The following is a 19260-nucleotide window of genomic DNA, read 5'->3' on the forward strand; positions in this document are numbered from 1 at the left end:
ACCCTCATATTGCTGTGGTATCAAAATGGTGTTCAATGAAACCAAAGCTCAGATGGTGGTGGTGGCTTGGTGTTTATTTTGTGCTGGGTGTGCTGCTCGATCCAGTGTGGAACGTGGGAAGAGCAGCCTGTAGCTTGCAGGTTTGGACTGTGGGGTCTGTGCTAAAGCCTTGTCCTGTAACATTTCCAGTGTCATTTCTGAGATTTTTCTTTTTCCCCTGGGCATTGCACACGGGTAAAGATCACATCTGGATGAAGAGTTAATACAAGAATTAGGTGTTAAAAATGGCAAAGTATAGGATTTGGTCATCTAACCAGTCCCAGGGGATTTATATCCTTTGCAGTTGTCCTGTTTGGGTATCCAATCACATGGAACTGTCTTTTTTTTATGTTTGTTTTCTTTGGTTTTCCCTTAAAATGTAATCTTTTGCAGCCTGGAAGGCCATAGTCCTGTGTAGTGATGAAAGCCCTGTGTTTGGGGAGAACCCTTGTGAGGTGAGCAGACGCAGCTCTCTGTGTCTGTATCCTCCCTGGCACTGTGGGTAAGAACACCACACGGAAGAGCATCAGAAAATAAATTACTAAATACTGCATTTCAAAAATGTGAAGGGAGTTTTCTGCACAGAGTCATCAGGAAGATTTGGAGTACTAACCCTCAAAAAGAACCAAAATCAAGAGCTTTATTAATATAAATCCTGTGCTTTGTGTTGGTTAAGGCTCCAGAACCCGGCTCTGTGCTCCAAGTGTTTTCAGCTCCTGAGCTGATAGCCTCTGTCTTGGCAACAAATGGACCTAAATATCAAACAGCACCAATTCTTTGTTGGAGAAAGCAAGCATAAAGCAGAATGGGTAAGCTATAAAATTAGGCCAATAATTCAGGCTGGCTTAAAAAGGAGATAAAAGCCTAGCTGGGAATTTGATATTCAGCTGTCATAGTGTTCTTTAAATAAATACAATCAATGAGCAAGGAAGGCACGTAAACACATTTTACCATGTCAAGATGGTGGCTGGAGCTGGATGGCTCAAACAAAGGAACACTCTGAGTGTTTCTTGGGGCTCTTTGCTAGGAAACCTCCTGCTTTTTTACAAAAAGGTAAAAAAAAACCTGGGCTGTGTGCTGGTGGTGGGGATAATCCTCTGTTTCTGCTCAGATCCCCGTGAATCCCGGCTGATGTAGCTAGGGAGAGGTGTCATGTCCCCCTTTCCCAGCATGACACACACAGATGTTGCTGAGCCAGATGTGAGGGTAGGGAGTTAGGGTCTGAGCAAACGGAGCCCTGTCCTTGCTCAGTATCTAATCTTTCCTTTTTGAAGCGTTCAGCGAGCAGTCTCAGCGATGCACGGCAGCTCTGCCGCTCGGAAAAGGCGCCGTGTTCTAAATGGATAAACCTGCCTTTTGAAGCATTGTGTCTGCCCACTTAGATTTATTGGTTTTTCCTCCTCAGAGAGAGGCTGTTGTGTGGACCCTAAGGATGTTTTCTGCTTCTCTTGCCCTTTTTTTTTTCTCCTCCAAACTGGAGAGCTGCTAACTTTATTAGCTCCTTATATGGCAGCCCCATTTTCTCACACCTTTAATGGCTCTCTTTTGATCTGTCCTGTTCTTGCCTTGCTTTTCCTGACATGAACGTGGTGTTCAAGCTGAGATGGGTTTATAACCTGCTCCTTCACTAATAAATGGCCCGGCACTTTAATCCTCTCCAAGCACCGATAAGAAACATCCAAATGTTTTAACTGCAGGGTTGGCTGAGATGTCTGGAGATAGCTTGGCTCTCAGCTACACCCTCCCAGGAGTAATTTAAATTGTTCCTTGCAGTGTGTATCCCAAAGGCCAAGGGCCATTGGGTCATGGAGAACAGCTCAAGTCCCCTTGTCCTCAGTTGTTTGGCCCCTGGGATGGGCAGCACACAGGGCAGTGCATCCGTGTCTTGCCCCTGGCTGCTCATCACGCTGTCACTCATGGCAGGACACTGGGCTGGCACAAACGTGCCTCTGTTCTGCAGACACAAGGATGGTGTTGGTCCTTCATCACAGCCCCTCTGGCCTGCTGAGGGGAGGGTTATACCTGCTCTGATCTCCAGCCTGGGTCTGTGTTCTTTAAAATCTTCTGAGCTGGGGGGATGTGGTTACAGCAGCACTGCTGGTGCAGTTGCAATTAGGAACAGTTTCCCTGCAAAGCATTTGAAGAGTATCACGATGGTCCAGAGCTTTGTTTTGCGTCACCGGCTGAGCTTTGTGCTCTTCCAGCTGCCTGTTGTGTAAAGGGAGCCCTCCTGGCACTCATCTCAACCCTCTCCTGTCAACAGAATCGATGGCTTTGTTTGCGACAGCTCCCTGCCCCAGCTCCTGTGGGATGGCCAGGTGACAGCAGTGACTCCGTCTGAGATTCCCTGGAAGAACCTGGGAGCTGGTGTGGTTTCCTGGTGTCCCTCGGAGATACCACCCCAGCAAGGAGGAAGAACAGTTGGAATTGCGATTGCAGCAAGTGCACTCCATCGGAGAGGGAGAATTTGTCATGGAAAAGTTGTTTGATTTTTTTTGACAGTTTTGGTTTGGGTTTTTCTTCTCTAAAATGGGGAGCCCATTAAAGGTGGAGACACGTACAAACTGTTCCTTGGGCTTCCCACCAGGTAAAATGAAAAGCTGAAGGCCAGTTCCACACTGGAAGTGCCAGTGGAACGTGTTGGCAGTGCATTTTCTTGTGCGCACGTGGCTCCATCACATGTTTTAAATAATAGATGATTTGCGTGCAAGGAGTTGTTGGGGTTTTTAATTAATCAGTAGATCCCAGTTTAGCAGAGCCCATCATCACTGGGGAAACTGAGCCATGGGACTGCCAAAGGATGGGCTTGCAGCCACTGGAGTCAGGGATAAGCCACCACAGATTGAGTCCACGTGCGTCAGAGATCTGATTAAATCGGGAGATTTTCATGTTTGTTAAGCTAAGACAGCTTGGTGACTTTGACCAGTAGTGAGGTGGATTTGTTGCCGGAAGGTTACGGTGTCCAGCTGGACTGGGTGGCAAAAGGCAGCTCTGACAAATAAAACAGGGGTTTGATCAATATCAAAACAGCAGGAGACTTTGGCCATGGAAAATACTGAAATACGGGTTTGCTCTGTGGTGAAAGCAGTGGAGGTTTTAAACACCAACACTCGTGGCTGGGGTTGTGTGTTTTATCCTGACCTCAGGATGCTCTCAGTGAGAACTGGCTGGGCATTTTCATCTTGGGACATAGAAATAGGTGTTTTATCAGCTGGGGTGTGACATGTCAGGCAACTAGAGACAGGTGATACCGGCAAAGGGCAATTTCTTCACTCCATGTTAATTAATGAGCTGTGCCAAGCCCGGTGGGGGAGCAGGAGGTGAATGCTTCCCACAGAGGGAGTTTCCCGTCTGTGGTTTTCACGGCAGCGTGGTCTCTGTTGTGTTGGAGGAAGTGCCGCAGGACAACACGGCCATCGTGCTTTGGTGGAGGAAGCGTGTCAGGGTGACACATCGCCCGTGTTTCGGCAGAGGGAAGCACTTGGAGCAGCCCAGGGCCTTTGGTGCTCCCCGCTCGCGGTTCCTGCTGCTGTGACCTTTGGAGCCGTGACCGACCCCAGAGCCACGGGCAGCGCGGGACCCTCGCCGCCATCCCCTCCGTTAACTTTTTACTTGTCTGCCCAGTGGCCGCAGGCTGGGTGTGTGCCCACCTGGGGACGAGGGTAGTTTGTGCCCCAGGATCCTTACGGGGTCTGGGGGTCAGCAGGGGTCCCTGGCTCCTTGGAGCTGTGCCCTTACAGCCCGTTCTGTCCCAGCCCCCCCTTACAGCTCCCCCAGCACTGTGAGGCTCCCAGCCCCACCACCACTCTCACAGCCCCTCATTACAGTTCTTGCAGAGCCTGTTCCATCCCCCACAGCCCCCCATGACAATCTTCAAAGCCCCGTAATGATCCTCACAGCCCCCCAATACGATTCTCAGAGCCCCCCGTTGTCTCACAACCCCCCCCCCCCGTTCGTCTGAGTCTCCCACTGTCACAATCCCAATTCTCTCACGTCCCCGTTTCTCACACTCCCGGTCCCGGTTCTCGCAGCCCCCCAGTATTTTTCCCCCGATCCCGATTCCCACATCCCCCACCCCAATTCTCTCATCCCCCCGTTTCTCACACCCCCACTGCCCCGCCCCCCCGCGCACGCGCGGTCCCGCCCGCCCCCCCCCCCGCGGGGCGGGGCTCGCCCTCGCCCCGCCCCCGCCAGCCCCGCGGCGCGCGCCCCGGGGCGCAGTGCGCCTGCGCGGGGGCCCCCGTGTGGCGCTGCGCGAGGCGCGGGCAAGGGAAGGGAAAAGGGAAGGGGAGGGGGGGAGAGCGAGCGAGCGAGCGCGGCCGGGCCGGCGGAGCAGCGGGAGCGCGGCGGGGGGGAAGAGGAGGAGGCGGCGGCGGGGGCGCCGCGCTGCCGCTGCCGGAGGAGGAGCAGGAGGAGGCAGCGGGAGCGAGCGAGCGGGCGGCGCGGCGGGGGGAGCCGGCGAGGGAGCGCAGCCGCGGCGGAGAGCGAGCCCGGCGCCCGGCAGCCGGCCCGGCGGGCAGGGGGCCCCCCCGGCGGGGATGGTGCGGTCCGGCGGCCGGTGGCGCTGAGGGCGGCCGGGCCCCGCGGCGGAAGGGGCGGAGGGCGAGGCGGAGGCGGCGGCGGCGGGGGGCGAGCGGAGGCCGGCGGCGCGGCGCGGGGACAGGGGGCGGCAGGGAGCCGGGGCACGGGCGGCGGGCCCACCCCGCGCCGCGCAGCATGGTCCGGGAAACCAGGCACCTCTGGGTGGGCAACCTGCCGGAGAACGTGCGCGAGGAGAAGATCATCGAGCACTTCAAGCGGTGAGTGGGGAGCTGCGAGGGGGGCCCGTCCTGCCCGACCCGCGGTGTGGCGAAAAACGAGGGGAAAAACGTGGGAAAGGGGGGGTGGAGTGCGCGGGGACGGCGGTTCCCGTGGAGAGGAGGAGGAAAACAGCACTGTAAATAACCCGCGCCATGGCTGGATCGGCGCTGCGGCCGGAGCGGGGAAATACAAAAATGGCTAAAAATGGACCCGAAACGACGGAGCAGCAGCGAGTGGGGCTCGGCGGTCGGCACGGAGCGGATCCCATGCCGAGGATGTCGGGAGGCGCGGAGCCTGGCCGACTTGTTTTCCATTCCTTCTTTATTTATTTATTTTATTTTATTTTTTTTTTAAATTATTCAACACTCGGACTTTTTTCTATTTATTTTCGCCTTTTTCACTGCGTTTTCCTCCCACCTGGAGCCGTGGAGGATGCTGCGTGTCCGTGGAGGTGCAGCGAGCTGTGGGAACCTAAGCGCCTGCAGCTGTGAAAACGTGACTCTGGGGAAAAAAAATAAAAATAATCACACAAACCCACGGAGAAAACACGGGATCCTGCACGCGGGAAGCGCTCTGGACTCCTTATATCGTGCTTGGTTGTTTTTTCCTTTTTTTTTTTTTTATTTTTTTCTATTGGTTGTTGTTGCTGCATAGGTTAATCCCGCTCATAAGGAAGTAGTAGCTGTTTGCATGGTTGGGTTTTTTTCCTCCTCCCTCCGTCTTTCCCTGCGAGGAGGAGGAAGAGGCTTCTCCCCCGCCGCCTCAGCTGCACCTTTTTCCTGTGGAAATGCTCTCAAGTTGATGCACCCCCACGCTGGAAACTGGTTTTTAGGAAGAAAAAGAGGTAAAGAGCCTTGCACAGCTCATGGCCTCTCCAGGTGCTTTGGTTTAATCCCACCAGCAGCAGAAAAAAAATGGATTTTGAAGCTTCCTTTAATCTTCCTGTGCTGGAAAAATGACGGAGTGCCCTTAATAATGAGTCACCATGGGAAAAATAGACGCGGGTGACACCGAGGGGAGAAAAGGAAGGTCCCAGTGCTTCTTCCCTGGTTTCTGGTTGTATGTTCTGGAAGGACTGGGGGGGTCCTCCATCCTCCTGGCCTCAGCTGCTGCAGCAGCCAAACCCCCATCTCTGCATTGTCATCGCTCTGAAATTGCCGTGTTTTAATCAAGCTTCACCTTTTTCCATCTTTATTGTCCCTGTGAGCCCAGAATTCGCCGCTTGGTCAACGCGCGGGATGGTGGATGTGTATCTAGGATGGTTTGTCGTGTCGCACAAGTCCAGCTTCAGTGAGCCAGTGCTGTACAAAGCCAGGTTTTGCGAGGAAAAGGCTCGCTCTAGGGTTATTTGCTTAATTCCAGCCAGAACTAGCTGAGGGAATAGGCGCTCCGCAGTGGAAATATGACATTCCTCGCTTCTGTTTTGTCCAGTCCTCCTCCTTATCTGAGGTGTATTAAAGGAGGGAAAAAGTTGCTATGGTACTGTTGCTTGGAGATGGATGGGAAAAATGGCAGGCGCTGAATTAATTACCTTTTTTTTTGCTTGTTTTTACCTCGGCAAATTGTGATCGGAGGTCTGGGAAGGAGCTCAGTAGCCAGGCATTTCTCCCCGTTTTTGCAGAGTGATTTTTGCCCGGGATTTGCGTGTTTGGATGAGGTTGATGTCACGGCAGTCAAGAGTTAAAACGCGCTTTAACCCTTTGGCTGCAGGTACTGAAGCAGACGGAGGGAATGACACGCCGCCTCCCAGTGCTAGTGGGGTGTAGCCAGTGGGATATTTGTGATGGGAAAAGGGCTGAGGGCTGAGCCTGGAGCCGGGGCTCGGTGTCTAGGTGCTCTAGGTGGACAATGGAGCAAGGCTTCCTTTGTATGCCCGTGCTCGCCTGGGGGAAGGGACACGCTGCACAAGGCTCACGGCCTGGTGGGTTTATCCCGAGGGAAGGAAAGCGGCTGCCCTGCCGTGAAGGTGGGGAGGGGAAAGGCTCCCTCCTTGGAAAGGACACTGGAGTTGGGAGAGAAAGTCTTTTGGGATGGAGCGGGGCTTGGCAGAGCCCAGTTCCCACCCATCCCCCAGCCTGGGAATAGGGCGAAACGCGTGCGAGGAGCGGGGGCCACGGGAGCCACGGCAGCGGGGCAAGGTTTGGGGGAAAACCTCCTGAAACCTCAGCTGGGCTGCGGCCGGGGATCGCCTCACCCTCCCCGAGCCTCTGTGCAGCTCAGCACAGTGTTTGTTTTTCCACCGTGCTTGGGAAACACTGGCCTGCCCGGGTGGAAACCCATTCGCAGGGCTGTCCCTGCTGGGGGCGAGCTGCAGAAACAACCATCTTGTTCCCAAAGAGGCAAAATCTCCTAAAACTTTAAAACTCCATAGGAGTATGGAGGGTTTGCTGTCTCTCCTTCCCCCTTCACTTAACCATCGACTGTGGGAACCTTGCCTGGATTTGCAGCCTCACGAGGAATTCTGTAAAGGGGTGAATTGAGAATTTTGAAGAAATACTTGTTTTTATTATTTTTTCCCGAATGCTCCCGATTGGTTTGTTTAGTTTAGTGAGGTGAATGGAAATAAAACTCCCTGCTGTGAATTCTTCTCTCAAATTAGAGAATACTGAAGCTGGTCTCTAGAAGCACTGGCTTATATGAGCAGTGCTGTTTTTTTCCTTAAAAGCCCTTTTAAAAATCTGTTTCCTTGATAGGAAAGGAGAGATTTTCCATGCATTTAAATGCATTGAAATTGTCTTTCAGTTTCTTACCCCAAATACTCCCTTTTCAAAAATTAATGCTCTTCCTAATTTCCTTTCAACTGAGCTATTAGGGCACCCTGAAAGAGAAGAGCAACCAGTTCCAGGATTGGAGATCCACTGTTCAGGTGGAATAATAGTGAATCCAAGTTATGACCTGGGAGATGTGAGCTCAGGGAAGTGGTGGAAGCAGTGGTTTGGGTTCACCTAATTAATGCTGGGAAAAAAACACATTCACCATCACTGAAACAGATGCTCAGCAGCTTGCTAAATTTGCTTACTAAATATAGTAACAGTTGTCCCCAACACAAGTGCTGCCCTTCCATATTTTTTTCCCTCCCTATGTTTTCTTCCAGTTATCTGGAAGAACATGGCTTTGTCCTGTTACTGGTGTTTCAAAGGGCAAAGAGGAGTAAAAGCCTCTTAATGACAGACCATGTGACTGTGGTGTGCAATATCCTGTGCTGGGGGAGAATTAAGGCATTCACAGTGGCGACCAAGTCCAGGAGAAACCCTGGATTTCAGGAAACAAATGCGCTCCTTGAAAATGAATGGAATATATTGCAGATCAAGGCAATCTTGGAGGAGATAAATAACTTTTAAAGTTTTTTTGGGGATGGGAAATGGGCTTTGTGTGGCTTTGCTGTGTTCCAGTGTCTGTCTCTCAGGAGATGCTTCAGATACTTCCTGGAGAAGTGGCTGGCATTTTAAACATAACTGCAAAAAACCTGCCGTGACAGCGAGTGTCTGTTTGTTTTCAGTAATTCCTAGAGAATATTCAGTCAGTTTGTGAGTAAATGTTTTGTCTTGATGGGTTGTAGTGTAAATTAGGCCTGGGAGGGTGGAATCTGTGCCTTCTGCTCCGTGTCACCGCTGTGGACTGAGGTGGTGTAGGGGAATTTTGGTAGGTCTAGTGCAGGCTGTGGCTGGGTGAGGATGGTGATGGCCACTGCTGGTGTGGAACACTTGGAGGAAAAACTTCTTGTGTCAGACACTGGCAGGTCTTGCAATGCCTTTCCATGGGAACTGGCTCGAGTCAGAAGGAATGGTGCTCCCAGTTTTCTAGTAAAGCTCTTAAATGTGTTCCCTGGCATTTTTTGGTGATCACTGATCAATAAGTCCTTGGATATCACTTGAGATGCAAACACATGGATGGTTATTCTAACTTGGCCCAACCTGTACAGATCTCTATCCAGGTGTGTTTTTATTGTAGGAAAATACAGAAGTAAGGCCACAGAAGGAATTTGTCTCTTGATTTGTGTCACTTTAGGTATTTTCACAGATGAGATACTGCCTTTTTCAGCTCAGAGCTGTGAAGGAGGGGAGGGTACAGTTTGTGCCTGTGTTTTACTGGAGTGATGTCTGGAATAATGGGTGGCGTCAGAACTTGTTTGTGCTGGTTTTACAAACACTTCCAGTAATGTCATCCAGAGACCACTGGTTGGGGGATTAAAATAATTACCCAGAATCAGAAGGGGAGTGTACAAGGCAAGTTCTTGTAGTGGGTTCCAGTGAAAGTCAGCCTCACAAGGAGTGTAGGTTGGTCACTCAGGTGGCTCACTGGGGTGGTGGTGGTGCTTTTCCATCAGATCTTTAATAATTCTGTTCCTAGTACTGATCCACAAGTGCCCTCAAGCCGCACAGGCACCACGTCCATGGCATCCTGGCTTGTTAGCCAGCAGTGTCTGCCTGCAGCTGCCTCCGAGACACGGAGGGGGCTCTGAGCAGGCTGAGATCCCTGGCTGCTCCGCATTCTGCTCTTGAGGTGGCAGCTGCTCGACGCCACACTGGCTGAGGAAATGGCTGGGTAATTATTTCAAAGAAACTTAATGAGAAGCCATGAAGAGTGTAGATTTGGACTAAGCTTCTATTAAGTGGTTTTATATGCTGAGCTGTGGTGGAAAGATAAGTTGATGTCACTTGGTCACAAAATTCTGTCGTGTGCTGAGCCTGGTTGGCATTGTTTCTTCTCTGAAGTTTCTTCAAAGGTCCAAGCTGTGTTTAGTTGTGATTATTTGTGATTTGATGTGAGCAGCTTCTGTTGTTGAGCCGCTCAAAAGCAATGTTGGCTTTTGGTATTTCTTGCCCTTACTCTAAATTCCTTTGGTACAACAGTAAAATAATCCCTGCAGAGTACAAGAAAACAGATTCATATGTTGAGAATTTACTAGTCCAGTGAGGCGTACAAAGGTATTAAATCCATTCATCAGGTCAGAATAGGAGATGAATAAAGGCTTAAATTCACTTTGTTATGGCCTTGTTGACTGTTCTTTTATTCTTCCTTGCTTTTCATAGGCCAGAAAGTCATGCCAAATTCCCTGGCAAATGACTTTATTGACATCTTAAGGTGTGTCCAAAATTAAGTCCTTGTCTTCACTGAGGGCAAAGATGCTGGCTTTCCATAAGAAAGGAAGTAAATATCTAAATGAGTAGAAGGCAGATGTTGGATGAGGCGATGAGTCAGGGTGGACCTGGGGCTCCTCAAGAGCTTTGTTTTTGTGAGCTGATGTGTCACAACTGCAGCTTGTCTTGCTGTTGTGGTGGTTTCCTGCTGCTCTTGGGTTGTGAGGAAGAGAAGGAGATGCCCTTTTGCATGTGAAGAGGCACCTGAGAAATAACAGACACCAAAACTGTGTTCTGAGGATGTCTGCAAAGGGAACTGAGTAGAGCTGAGGGTCACCTCTCCAGCTGCTTTTATGCTGCTGAAGGTTTCAGGAGAGCTGCTGTGGGTGTGAGTTGTGGAGCTGCTGCTGGCTTGGATGTGCTCTGGGTTTGTAGCTACCAAAAACAAGAACCAGTGAGATATTTCACTTGTGTTTTTCATTAAGTTCATTGAACTTGCTAAGGTCTGAGGACACCCTGAAACCAAAGACTGCAAGGACAAATATTCCTAAAGAATGAATTGAGGAATAAACTAGAGAAATGATTGCTCTCCATAATAAGATTCTGAATTTAGCTGCATCTTTGGCATGTTGATTTAGGAATGTTGTGGGAGGAACAGGAGCTTGAGGATGGAAATTCACAGTGTACAACCAGCCTCGGTGCTTTCCTTTGCTCAAGTTTTTGTGGTGTTCTGAAGACTCCTTGGACAGTTAATGAAAATCAGATAGAAGTTGCTTTTTTCATCAGCCAGGCTACAAGTCAGCAGTGTTTCCCACGTGGTGATTGTACATACGCACACACTTACTTGGAGGTTTCACCTTTCTGCCTTAATGGCAGCTCAGATCTCCTGAAAGCCATGTCCATCACTGTTCTGCAGCAGCACATTCAGAGGTGATGAAGGCTCCTGGACCATGAGTAAAACACAGCAACTGCTTTGGTTTGTGCATTTCCATAGTTATTGTTTAACCTGCTGACTCTGTAATCGTCTTGATGTTGTAGGCAATAATGTTGGTTGTAGGTATGGTGAAATACACCATTTTTTGGCAGCAGTTGAGCTCAGGAAGCATCTCTTCCTCTACATCCTTTCAGACTTTACAGCCCCTGGCTTGGCTGCAGTTAATTTCTTGCCTGGCTTGTGTCAGTCTGATTTTTCAGCTTAAAGGTGAAGCTGATCACTGAAACGGCGTAAAACGAGGGAGCAGCTTTCCCAGCAGTTGTGTTGGTGTATTTGGTTGTGTGGTATATCCTTGAACCCTTTGAAGCAAGAGGAGCCCTCTTGCTCTGGTAGTACGTGTTCTCCTCCAGATACAGCTCTGCTCGAGGCTTTGGTGTGGTGTCCTTTAAGTCGGCTCATAAAGCCGAGGTGTGAAATCTCACCTGTTGTTGCGATGAAACTCAAGTTTCCTGCTCAGCTTTGCAAAACCTTGACTTTGAGTTGCACTAAAAGGAAAGCCATTAAAGTCTGAGTGGTTCAGGAGCTCGGCTCTGGAAAGTCCCAGGCTCTCGCCTGTGGAGAAAGTGCCTGGAGCGCAGGTAGTCACTGCAGACAAAACACACCCGAGTGTGTGCCAGGCTCTTGCCAGGCGCTTGTCAGTGGGGAATATTATTTTCCTTGGGCTGACACCTGGCTCACGCTGAGGACTGTGCTGCCAGTTGCTTTAGTCACAGGGACAAGCACTTTCTCCAGGGCCATGGAAGCGGTGAGTCACGAATTTGCACATCTGTGTTTGGTGACTGGCTGGGGTGGCAGAGCAGGAGTGGCTGCACTGCCTGGGAACTGCCTGCATTGCCTCCCTGCTGTCAAGATCCTAACCAAGGCATTGGTGAGCTTCTGTGGTTGGGGATTTGACTGAGAGCTCTTGGCTGATTTCTGTCGGAAATGAATTTCAGGTTGTTGAACCCATGGGCTGAACTGAAGCTGGTCACTTGTTCAAAGCCAGTTGAAGCTTGAGGGGGAAGAGCAGTTCCATCACTTGAGGTGGTCTCAGAGACTGCTGACAGATGAACATTTTTTTTCTTCTGAAGTACCATTTTCTGGAAAGCATACAAAACCTTGGAGAAGAGCTTGTAAATGTCTGTTGCTGGAGAAGTGTGTACCAGTGGGACCAAAACTTCCAAAACTTCAAGATGATCCACATCCCAGAAGCTCTGCAGCGTGACAGGGAGACCATACTGTTGTGACTCTGCATTTTCCTCCATCTGCTGCTGAATACGTGCAAAGCAGAGCTTGGAGAAGCAAAAGTGAGATGGGGAATTACCCTTTCATGTAAGAGTGAAAAAAAACTTGATTAATCAAGAGATTCCCCTACAGTTGCGATGCAGCGTGTTCTTAACATCAAATCCAAACAAATCCTAAAATCAGTTGCACAAAAGAACAGGCTTGAGCAATTCCTGTGCAGAAAGCATTGAACATAGCCTATCACCACTGGTGTTTTTGAAACAAATCTGCAGATTATGCTTTAAGCTGGAAGAAAAAAAAATGCCCTGGAGATGGAATTGGGCGGCTCTGTGTCTAGTGTGTAGGAATGTGACGGTGTGCATCTGTGGAGGTTGGGGATAAAGAATCACAGCTTGCTGTGCTTGAGACAACACAGCTGAACATGCAGAGTTCGTACATATTTCTGTAACCTTTCCGTGCTTCTACAAATAGTGATATTTATTCTGCTTGGAGAGCAGATTGAGGTATTCCTGCCATGTGTATATATATCTTCCCTAATCAATATTGAACCCATTTGCCAGTTTCAGCTAAACCTGAGGGCGAAGGGGATATTCAGTCTCAGAGACACGATGTTCCTTTGAGTTTTGTGAAAACAAGCGGTTTTAATAGAAGAGAGAGACCTGATTAGCGACCCCATGGAGAGAAAAGCTGCAGTGAGAGCACAGCCCTTATTAGACATTAAAGAATCCACATGGGAAAGAGGTGTTCCTGACCGTGGGAAAAGCTGCAGTGGGAACTGGCAGTTATTGGACGCCAGAGAATTCGACCTCAAGACACGCATCCGTAAGAAATGAGTCTTCATTAGTTCTGCTCACAAAGCCACTTGGATTTTTTTTAATTTTTTTTTAAAAATAATATATATACCAATAAGTTATGGGTGCTTCCATGCTTTTCCTAGATTGTTCCAAAGAAAAAACTAGGAGAAGTGCCTTAGTAGGCGACTTTGTCTGTCCTGGCTGGCTGAGGTGGCTGTGCTCCGGTTTCCCTGGCAGCTGGAAGTGGCTGATGTTGTGTTGAGCCTCTCGCTGCAGCGCAGTGGAGCTCGGGCTGGGCTGATGCAATGCTGGCTTCTCCTGGTGCTGCTGGCAGTGGAACTGCTGACTGGGTGGGGAGGATATTAAATGTCGCCCAGTGAGATGTTGCACGGAGTGCTGAGAGGCGTTTTTATTCATCCAGCTTCATGTAATCCCCATGTCCAAAGCATGGGTTTGGCTTCCCTGTGCTTCTCTTTTCCCTGGTTTGAAAGGTTGCCAGGACTCCTCCAGGGGGCTGTTCCGTGTCCTGGGGGTCTTACAGTGGAACTGGTCAGTATTTTAAGGAATGGGTGCAATGCACCTATATTCACATGTGACCTGATGCGTGTTGGCTGCAACAGCTTATCTGTGGCAGAAGTGGTTGTCATGGCGGTTGCAGAAAAATTTCTTGGTGTCTTGACTCTTGGATGAAATCGTTGCTACCAAAAGTGACAACTATGAAAACGCAGGTTTACATATTTGGTTTCTTCCCTCTATGGTACATAATAATTCCATTTGTATATTAATACTTCAGCAGTATCCAAAAGGTCACTTTGCAATAAAGACATAAATAAAATGTCTTCATTAGGAATCACTCTTACTTGGGGTCTTAAAATGGAGCATTTGGCTGAGCTGTAAAGCAAGAGGCAAGCACTTGTTCCAGCATGGAGTTATCTCCAGACTATCTGATCTGTTGAGCATGTTGCTCCTAAATACCAGAGGTATCAGGAGTATCGCTGAATGTGCCTATGCTAGCTTTTTAGTTTCCTACTTTGTCATCTCTTAGGGAGGGATTATGAGTGCAGACAAAGCCGTAGCTGTTTTCCGTGCGTGGCAGGAACACGTGCTGTATCTCATTAACAAAACCCCTGCTTGTAGTCGGGAGTTGGGAGATTTCCCGTTGAGTGCTGCTGGGGGCCAGAGGGAGCTGCCAAGTCCAGTGGGGTCCGGGTTTGAGTGTTTTAGGTGTTGGGGCAGGAGGGTAGAAATATGAGTGTTGTGCTCAGGATTCACCCCAGGATTGTCTGGCTGAGTTCTGTAACCTGCTTGATTGTTTCTGCTCCTAAATTTTGACGTTTCCCTGAAGATCTTTATTACTAGAAGAAGAGCTGCAGACAATGCCCTGAAGAATGTTGTTTTTCTCCCCCCAAAGGTCACAGAGCCAATAAAGATCACTCTAAACAGGTTTTAAAGCATCTCAGATTGTAATCTAGAAAATAATGGGAGCTTGGTAATTAGGGCATCTTTCTGAATCATTGTTGTCACAAGGGCTGTTCTTGGTGTGGCTTGAAAACCAGAGCTCCTTGTGATATGTGGAGCTTTTATTTTGCTTGGCACAGGGAAGGTGAGGGATTTAAAAGACGCACATCTCCTGGATTTGTCACTCGTGGATGAGCTTTCCTACTTTGACCGTCCAGAGTGCTGTCCCAGCCACTCACTGTGTCTTATCTTTATAGACAGAGCAATTTATCTGCACCAGTGCCCCCAGCACAGGTGAGAAACAGGAGGAGCTGGAAACCATTGCCCAGCAGGAGATGATGGTATGTGTTGCCATTATGGAATCATGGTGGGGATGGCTGGCACAACTGGAGTTATGCAGTGAATGACTTCTTCAGAAGGAATTGGCAAGGAAGGAGAGGTGGTGGAGTAGCCCTGTGTGTTAGGAAGTGTTTGGATTGTCTAGAGCTTAATGATGATGGTGACAGGGTTCATTGTTTATGAGAAAGAATGGTGGCAAGGCTAACAAGGCAAATATCCCGGTGGGAGTCTGTTCTAGACCTCCCAACCAGGAGACCAGTTTCATCTGAAGAGACAGATGAAATATCCTCTAAGCAGCTGAGAGAAATCTCATGATAACTTTTGTTCCTGTGGGGGACTTAACCATCCCAGGTGTCTGCTGGAAATACAGCAGAGAGGAAGCAGGGAGGTTTGTGGAGTGTGTGAAGGACACGGTTGGTGAGGGAGCCAGCCAGGACTTACTATTGAGTTGTCCACAGTAAATACTGCTCCTGGTCTGCCCTGAGTGCAGCTGCTGTCAGGCAGTCCTACAAAGTGAAATGATTGTGGCTCAACAGGTGACAGTTCCCCACGTTTGTCAGACTTGATTTTAAGTGTAGTTTTCCAGGATGGTGGAATTCTGCTTGTTTCTATCAAGATTTATCTCAATGAATTGGAATGATTTTCATCCCAGCCCCGTGCATGCTCTTCTCAATGGTCTGTCCCTAATTTTGCTGTCAACTGCACATTGGTTACTGTGTTAATGAAACAGTCAGTGCAGTTTTGAGTGGTTTTTGTTTGGATGCCTTGATTTTTCTGTGTCTCTCAATCCTCAAATCTTTCCTGCCAGGCATGTGATGATACTGTCAGATTTTGAGTAATGCTCTGCATTACTTGAGGCACAGTTTAATTCCAAAGACTTGTGCTGCTCAGGTCTGAAGGTAGTGAAATACCATCTTATATCACTCTACATATGAAATTCCCTTTTTTAAAAAAAATTACAAGTGTATATATAAATTTTGTGGCATTAAAGCACATGGCTATAATGAATATGAAGCTTGGAACATGGTGGGATATAATTTCCTTAGGATAAATGTGTTTGAACTGCTGCATATTTCATTTATTGTATCACTGCCCTTGTTGTGATCAGTTGTAGTGCCGTAATCTTTTCAAACACCCGTGTAGAGATACAAGTTCCCTTTGTGTTCCTGGCTCAGGAGCTCTCTCAGTGGTGACCATTAAACACATTTTGTGATGGGAGCAGGTGGGAGGTGCTCACTGTGCAGTTCCTGCCGGGAGCTGGTGGTACTGGAGGCTGGTGCTTAGCTCCAAACGGGATTTCTGCAGGATAGCTGTCCCTGTGGCTCAGTGTCCTGCTGCTGGTAAGATCCCAGTGTGGTTGGTGCTGCTCTTTAGGGTCTTATTTTGGCTTATTATGGCTGGGAAGTGGCTGCACGTGCTCTTGTGGTGAGCCCAGTTTCTCAGGTTGTGAAATGAGTGTCCACGGTAGCAGAAGGCCCTAGAACTGAGGACTCCACAGACATCCATCAGCCTGGCTGAAATCCCCCGTGGAGGGTGGTGGCATCCTGCTTTCTGGAGGTTTAGTATCTGCACATCCTGGATTTCCCTGTACCTGGAGCAGACCTGCTTTGTGCAGGGGGAATGCAGGGCTGGAGTACCCCTAGCGTGGGGTGTTTGGATTGATTTGGTGTCAGGAATAAGGAGAAGAGGCACAAACATCTGGTGAAGTATTATTTCAGGACACATTATTTTGTTATGAAATAACAACAAAGACAGAGGAATGTGATTGGCCAAGGAAAGCTTCAAGCTGTGTGAGCATTTTACTGAATAATGCAGGCTGGGGCTTGCTGGGGTTATATAATCACGGAGGAGGAAGGAGTTTGAGTGTGGCACGGCAAAATCAGCCGAGCTTTTCAGATGGTTAAAGATACCTGACTGCAGTCAAAGGGAACCTGAGTGAATACAAAATACTCGGGTGTCCTGCTGTATTGGAGCAGCTTGTCAAATCATGCTTCTAATGGGCAGAAACACACAGAAAAAGCTTCTGCGTTATTCTGGGTCCTGCAGTGTCTGTTACATTTAGTAGTACGTGGAATGGAGCATGGTGCCAGCTTCTAAATAAAAATGCTGTGAAGTTTCTTAGGCCAGGATGTAGCTGACCTGCAGAACTCTGCAGTGGTGAAGATGGGTGGGGATGAAAGGTCTTCACAAGCTTGTGGGGAGCACAGCAAGAGAAACAGGAAGATGCCGTGATTTGAAGTGGGATTTGGTATATATTAAGAACAAATCTCCCTCACTTCAACCCACCTTTTTTTATCATGTACAGATCGTCCTATCAAGATCCTAATCAGTTTATAGAATATTGCAACTAAACAGTAAGGTTTGCTTACTACACAGTTACTGGCTGGTGTAACCTGTGCTTTGTTTAGATTGCTTTTGCTTGGAACAGCAGGAAGAGTGTTCGGAGTGAGCAGCCGAGCTGCAGTGGTTTGTTGGAGCTGGGAGATGGAGGTGCCGGTCCCTGGGGCAGGGAGGGCTGCAGGCTGTGGGATGCCTTTGGCTGTGCCTGGCTGACATGTGGCTCCTGGGGAGGAGGAACCAGCCCGGCCCTGCACTGGCGTTTCCCAACCCGGCTGTGCTGTGTCCTGCTTTGGGAGCGAGGAAAGCATGCTGAGCAGCCGTGCCAAGAACCCAGAGACATTTCAGCTGCTTCAATATAGAGGTGCTTTGATCCACAGTGAATAAACCGATAATGCTTAAATTATGAATTCCTTTTCTTTGTCTGAAAAGCTGGATTAGCGTGGCTTTGTTCGAGCTGTGATTATTGGGCAACTTTTTTCTGCAAGGACTGCTCGATGTGTGTTTACAGGCGGATGCTTCTGTCGTGCTGTGCTGGTGGAGGGGCTTGGTGACATAACAGCTCCCGCACGTCCTCGTCTCCTCTGCTCCAGGTTGGACTGCAAACCTCCCCAAAAACCCGGCCTCGGCTGCCTTTGTTACAGTGCGGAGCTAATGATTAATCTGCGGGAGTTGTGGACAGAAAGAGGCACTGAAAGGCCTTGTTTTTGTTGGAGCCTGCAGCGGGAGCTGAGCGAAGGCACCTCTTTGTTTGTGTTGGTCTGGCAGCGATTGCAGAGCGCAGCCTTGGGAAGGGCTGACGCACAGGTGGAGCGCTACAGGCGAAGCTTGAGAGGAGCTGTTCTGCCAGTGCTACCAAAGGTCGTGGCCACGCCTCCCCTGGCCTTTTGTCCCCTCTTCCCAGCCCTCTGGAGGGACAAAGGTTGTTCCTCGGAGCGTGTTCATCTCGCCTCGAAGGTGCTGTGGCCGCCTGTCCTCCCCAGCCCTTCAGCAAGCGTGCTGTTTTTCCCGTGTAACATGAGTGTGCTGCAGTGAAGCCATGCGGTGATGCAGCACTGCAGATCTCGCTCCTCTCCCCCTGCTCTCCTCCCGGCAGCATCTGCCAAGACAGGAGCAGCTCGGAGAGCCGCCAGTGGGTGCGGCCGGCCCGGATCTCTCGCACATTCATCCTCGCCCTGGGGACTGAGGGATGTCTGCAGCCCTTGGGCAAACCTTCCCTGCAGCGCTCGGGGCTCTCTCCTCCTCGCTTTGCTTTCATCCCCCTTGTGCTCCCTTTCTCCTCCTCTCGTCTGCCTCCCTCGCTTTCAGCAAAGGAGATTGCCACAGATTATCCTCAGGGCTGTCAGGGGTACGGGGCAGGACACCAAGGCACAGCGTGGATTTGTGTATCTGGATAACGGGGGATTAACAGGCGCTGTCTTGGAGTGCAGTGATTTAGCACCGTGGCTGCAGTGTGATACAGTAGTGGTCTCCCCCATCCATTTCTTATTTAGGAAAAAAAATAATTTAATAACCAAAGTACACTTCTTCCAGTGTAGAAATTCATATTGGGAAGAGTCACACCTTTGCTGGGTGGTTTTTGTGGTAGGTGGGGACCTTATGATATTGGTGTTTTGTATCCTCTCTGCTTTCTGGGCAGCGCGAGCTCAGATATTTGAACATTTTGAACACGCTCTGCATCTTCTGCAGCATAAGAATGACCGAGTTCTGACTGTGTATGTATAATAACATGTGTGTGGTAGGATTTCAGAATTAGGCAGTAATTGTCAAGGTGGGGAGCCCGCAGTCATTGAGACTCCAGCTCTGATGTCAGTGGCTGGCAGGGCTTCATGTGAGGTGAGCCATGGTGGCTGCAGTCACAGGACAGCCAGGATTTTAGGGATATCGATATCGTTATCAATAGTATCTTAATCCTGTTCTGCCCTGAAGATTGAAGGCAAATATGGGCTCATGTTCCAGAAACTGAACATGTAAACACAGTAAGCAAAAGGAAAGTGTGTGTTCTAACCAGTCATTTTGGAAAGTATGTGGTTTCGATATGTGGGTTGAAGTCCATCTTGGTTTGCAGAGAACTGGCACTGAAACCTGTTAAAGGGTGATTCTAACTAGGATTCCTAATTACTTTCCATTTTTTTTGTCACATTCGTTCGTGGCACAGACATTTTCTCAAACAGGTTCTTTCCTGAACCCCAGA

At 49.3% G+C, this 19260-nt stretch overlaps 1 protein-coding gene across 4 annotated transcripts in view; it reads left to right on the forward strand.

Annotated features, from left to right (window-relative positions):
- The first annotated feature begins 4707 nt into the window (after positions 1-4707).
- Positions 4708-19260, forward strand: part of SPEN (spen family transcriptional repressor) — a 63572-nt gene continuing 49019 nt past the window's right edge. For all 4 annotated transcript variants that reach the window (XM_014257261.2, XM_088066381.1, XM_014257263.2 and 1 more), the window contains exon 1: positions 4708-4838. In XM_014257261.2, coding sequence (XP_014112736.2) covers positions 4756-4838 — 83 coding nt within the window. In that variant the 5' untranslated portion in view covers positions 4708-4755. The remainder of the gene's footprint in view (positions 4839-19260) is intronic.

This window comes from Pseudopodoces humilis, chromosome 24, assembly GCF_049639895.1.
Source record: "Pseudopodoces humilis isolate 2021_Gansu_Grassland_sample_001 chromosome 24, ASM4963989v1, whole genome shotgun sequence".
Taxonomy (NCBI): domain Eukaryota; kingdom Metazoa; phylum Chordata; class Aves; order Passeriformes; family Paridae; genus Pseudopodoces; species Pseudopodoces humilis.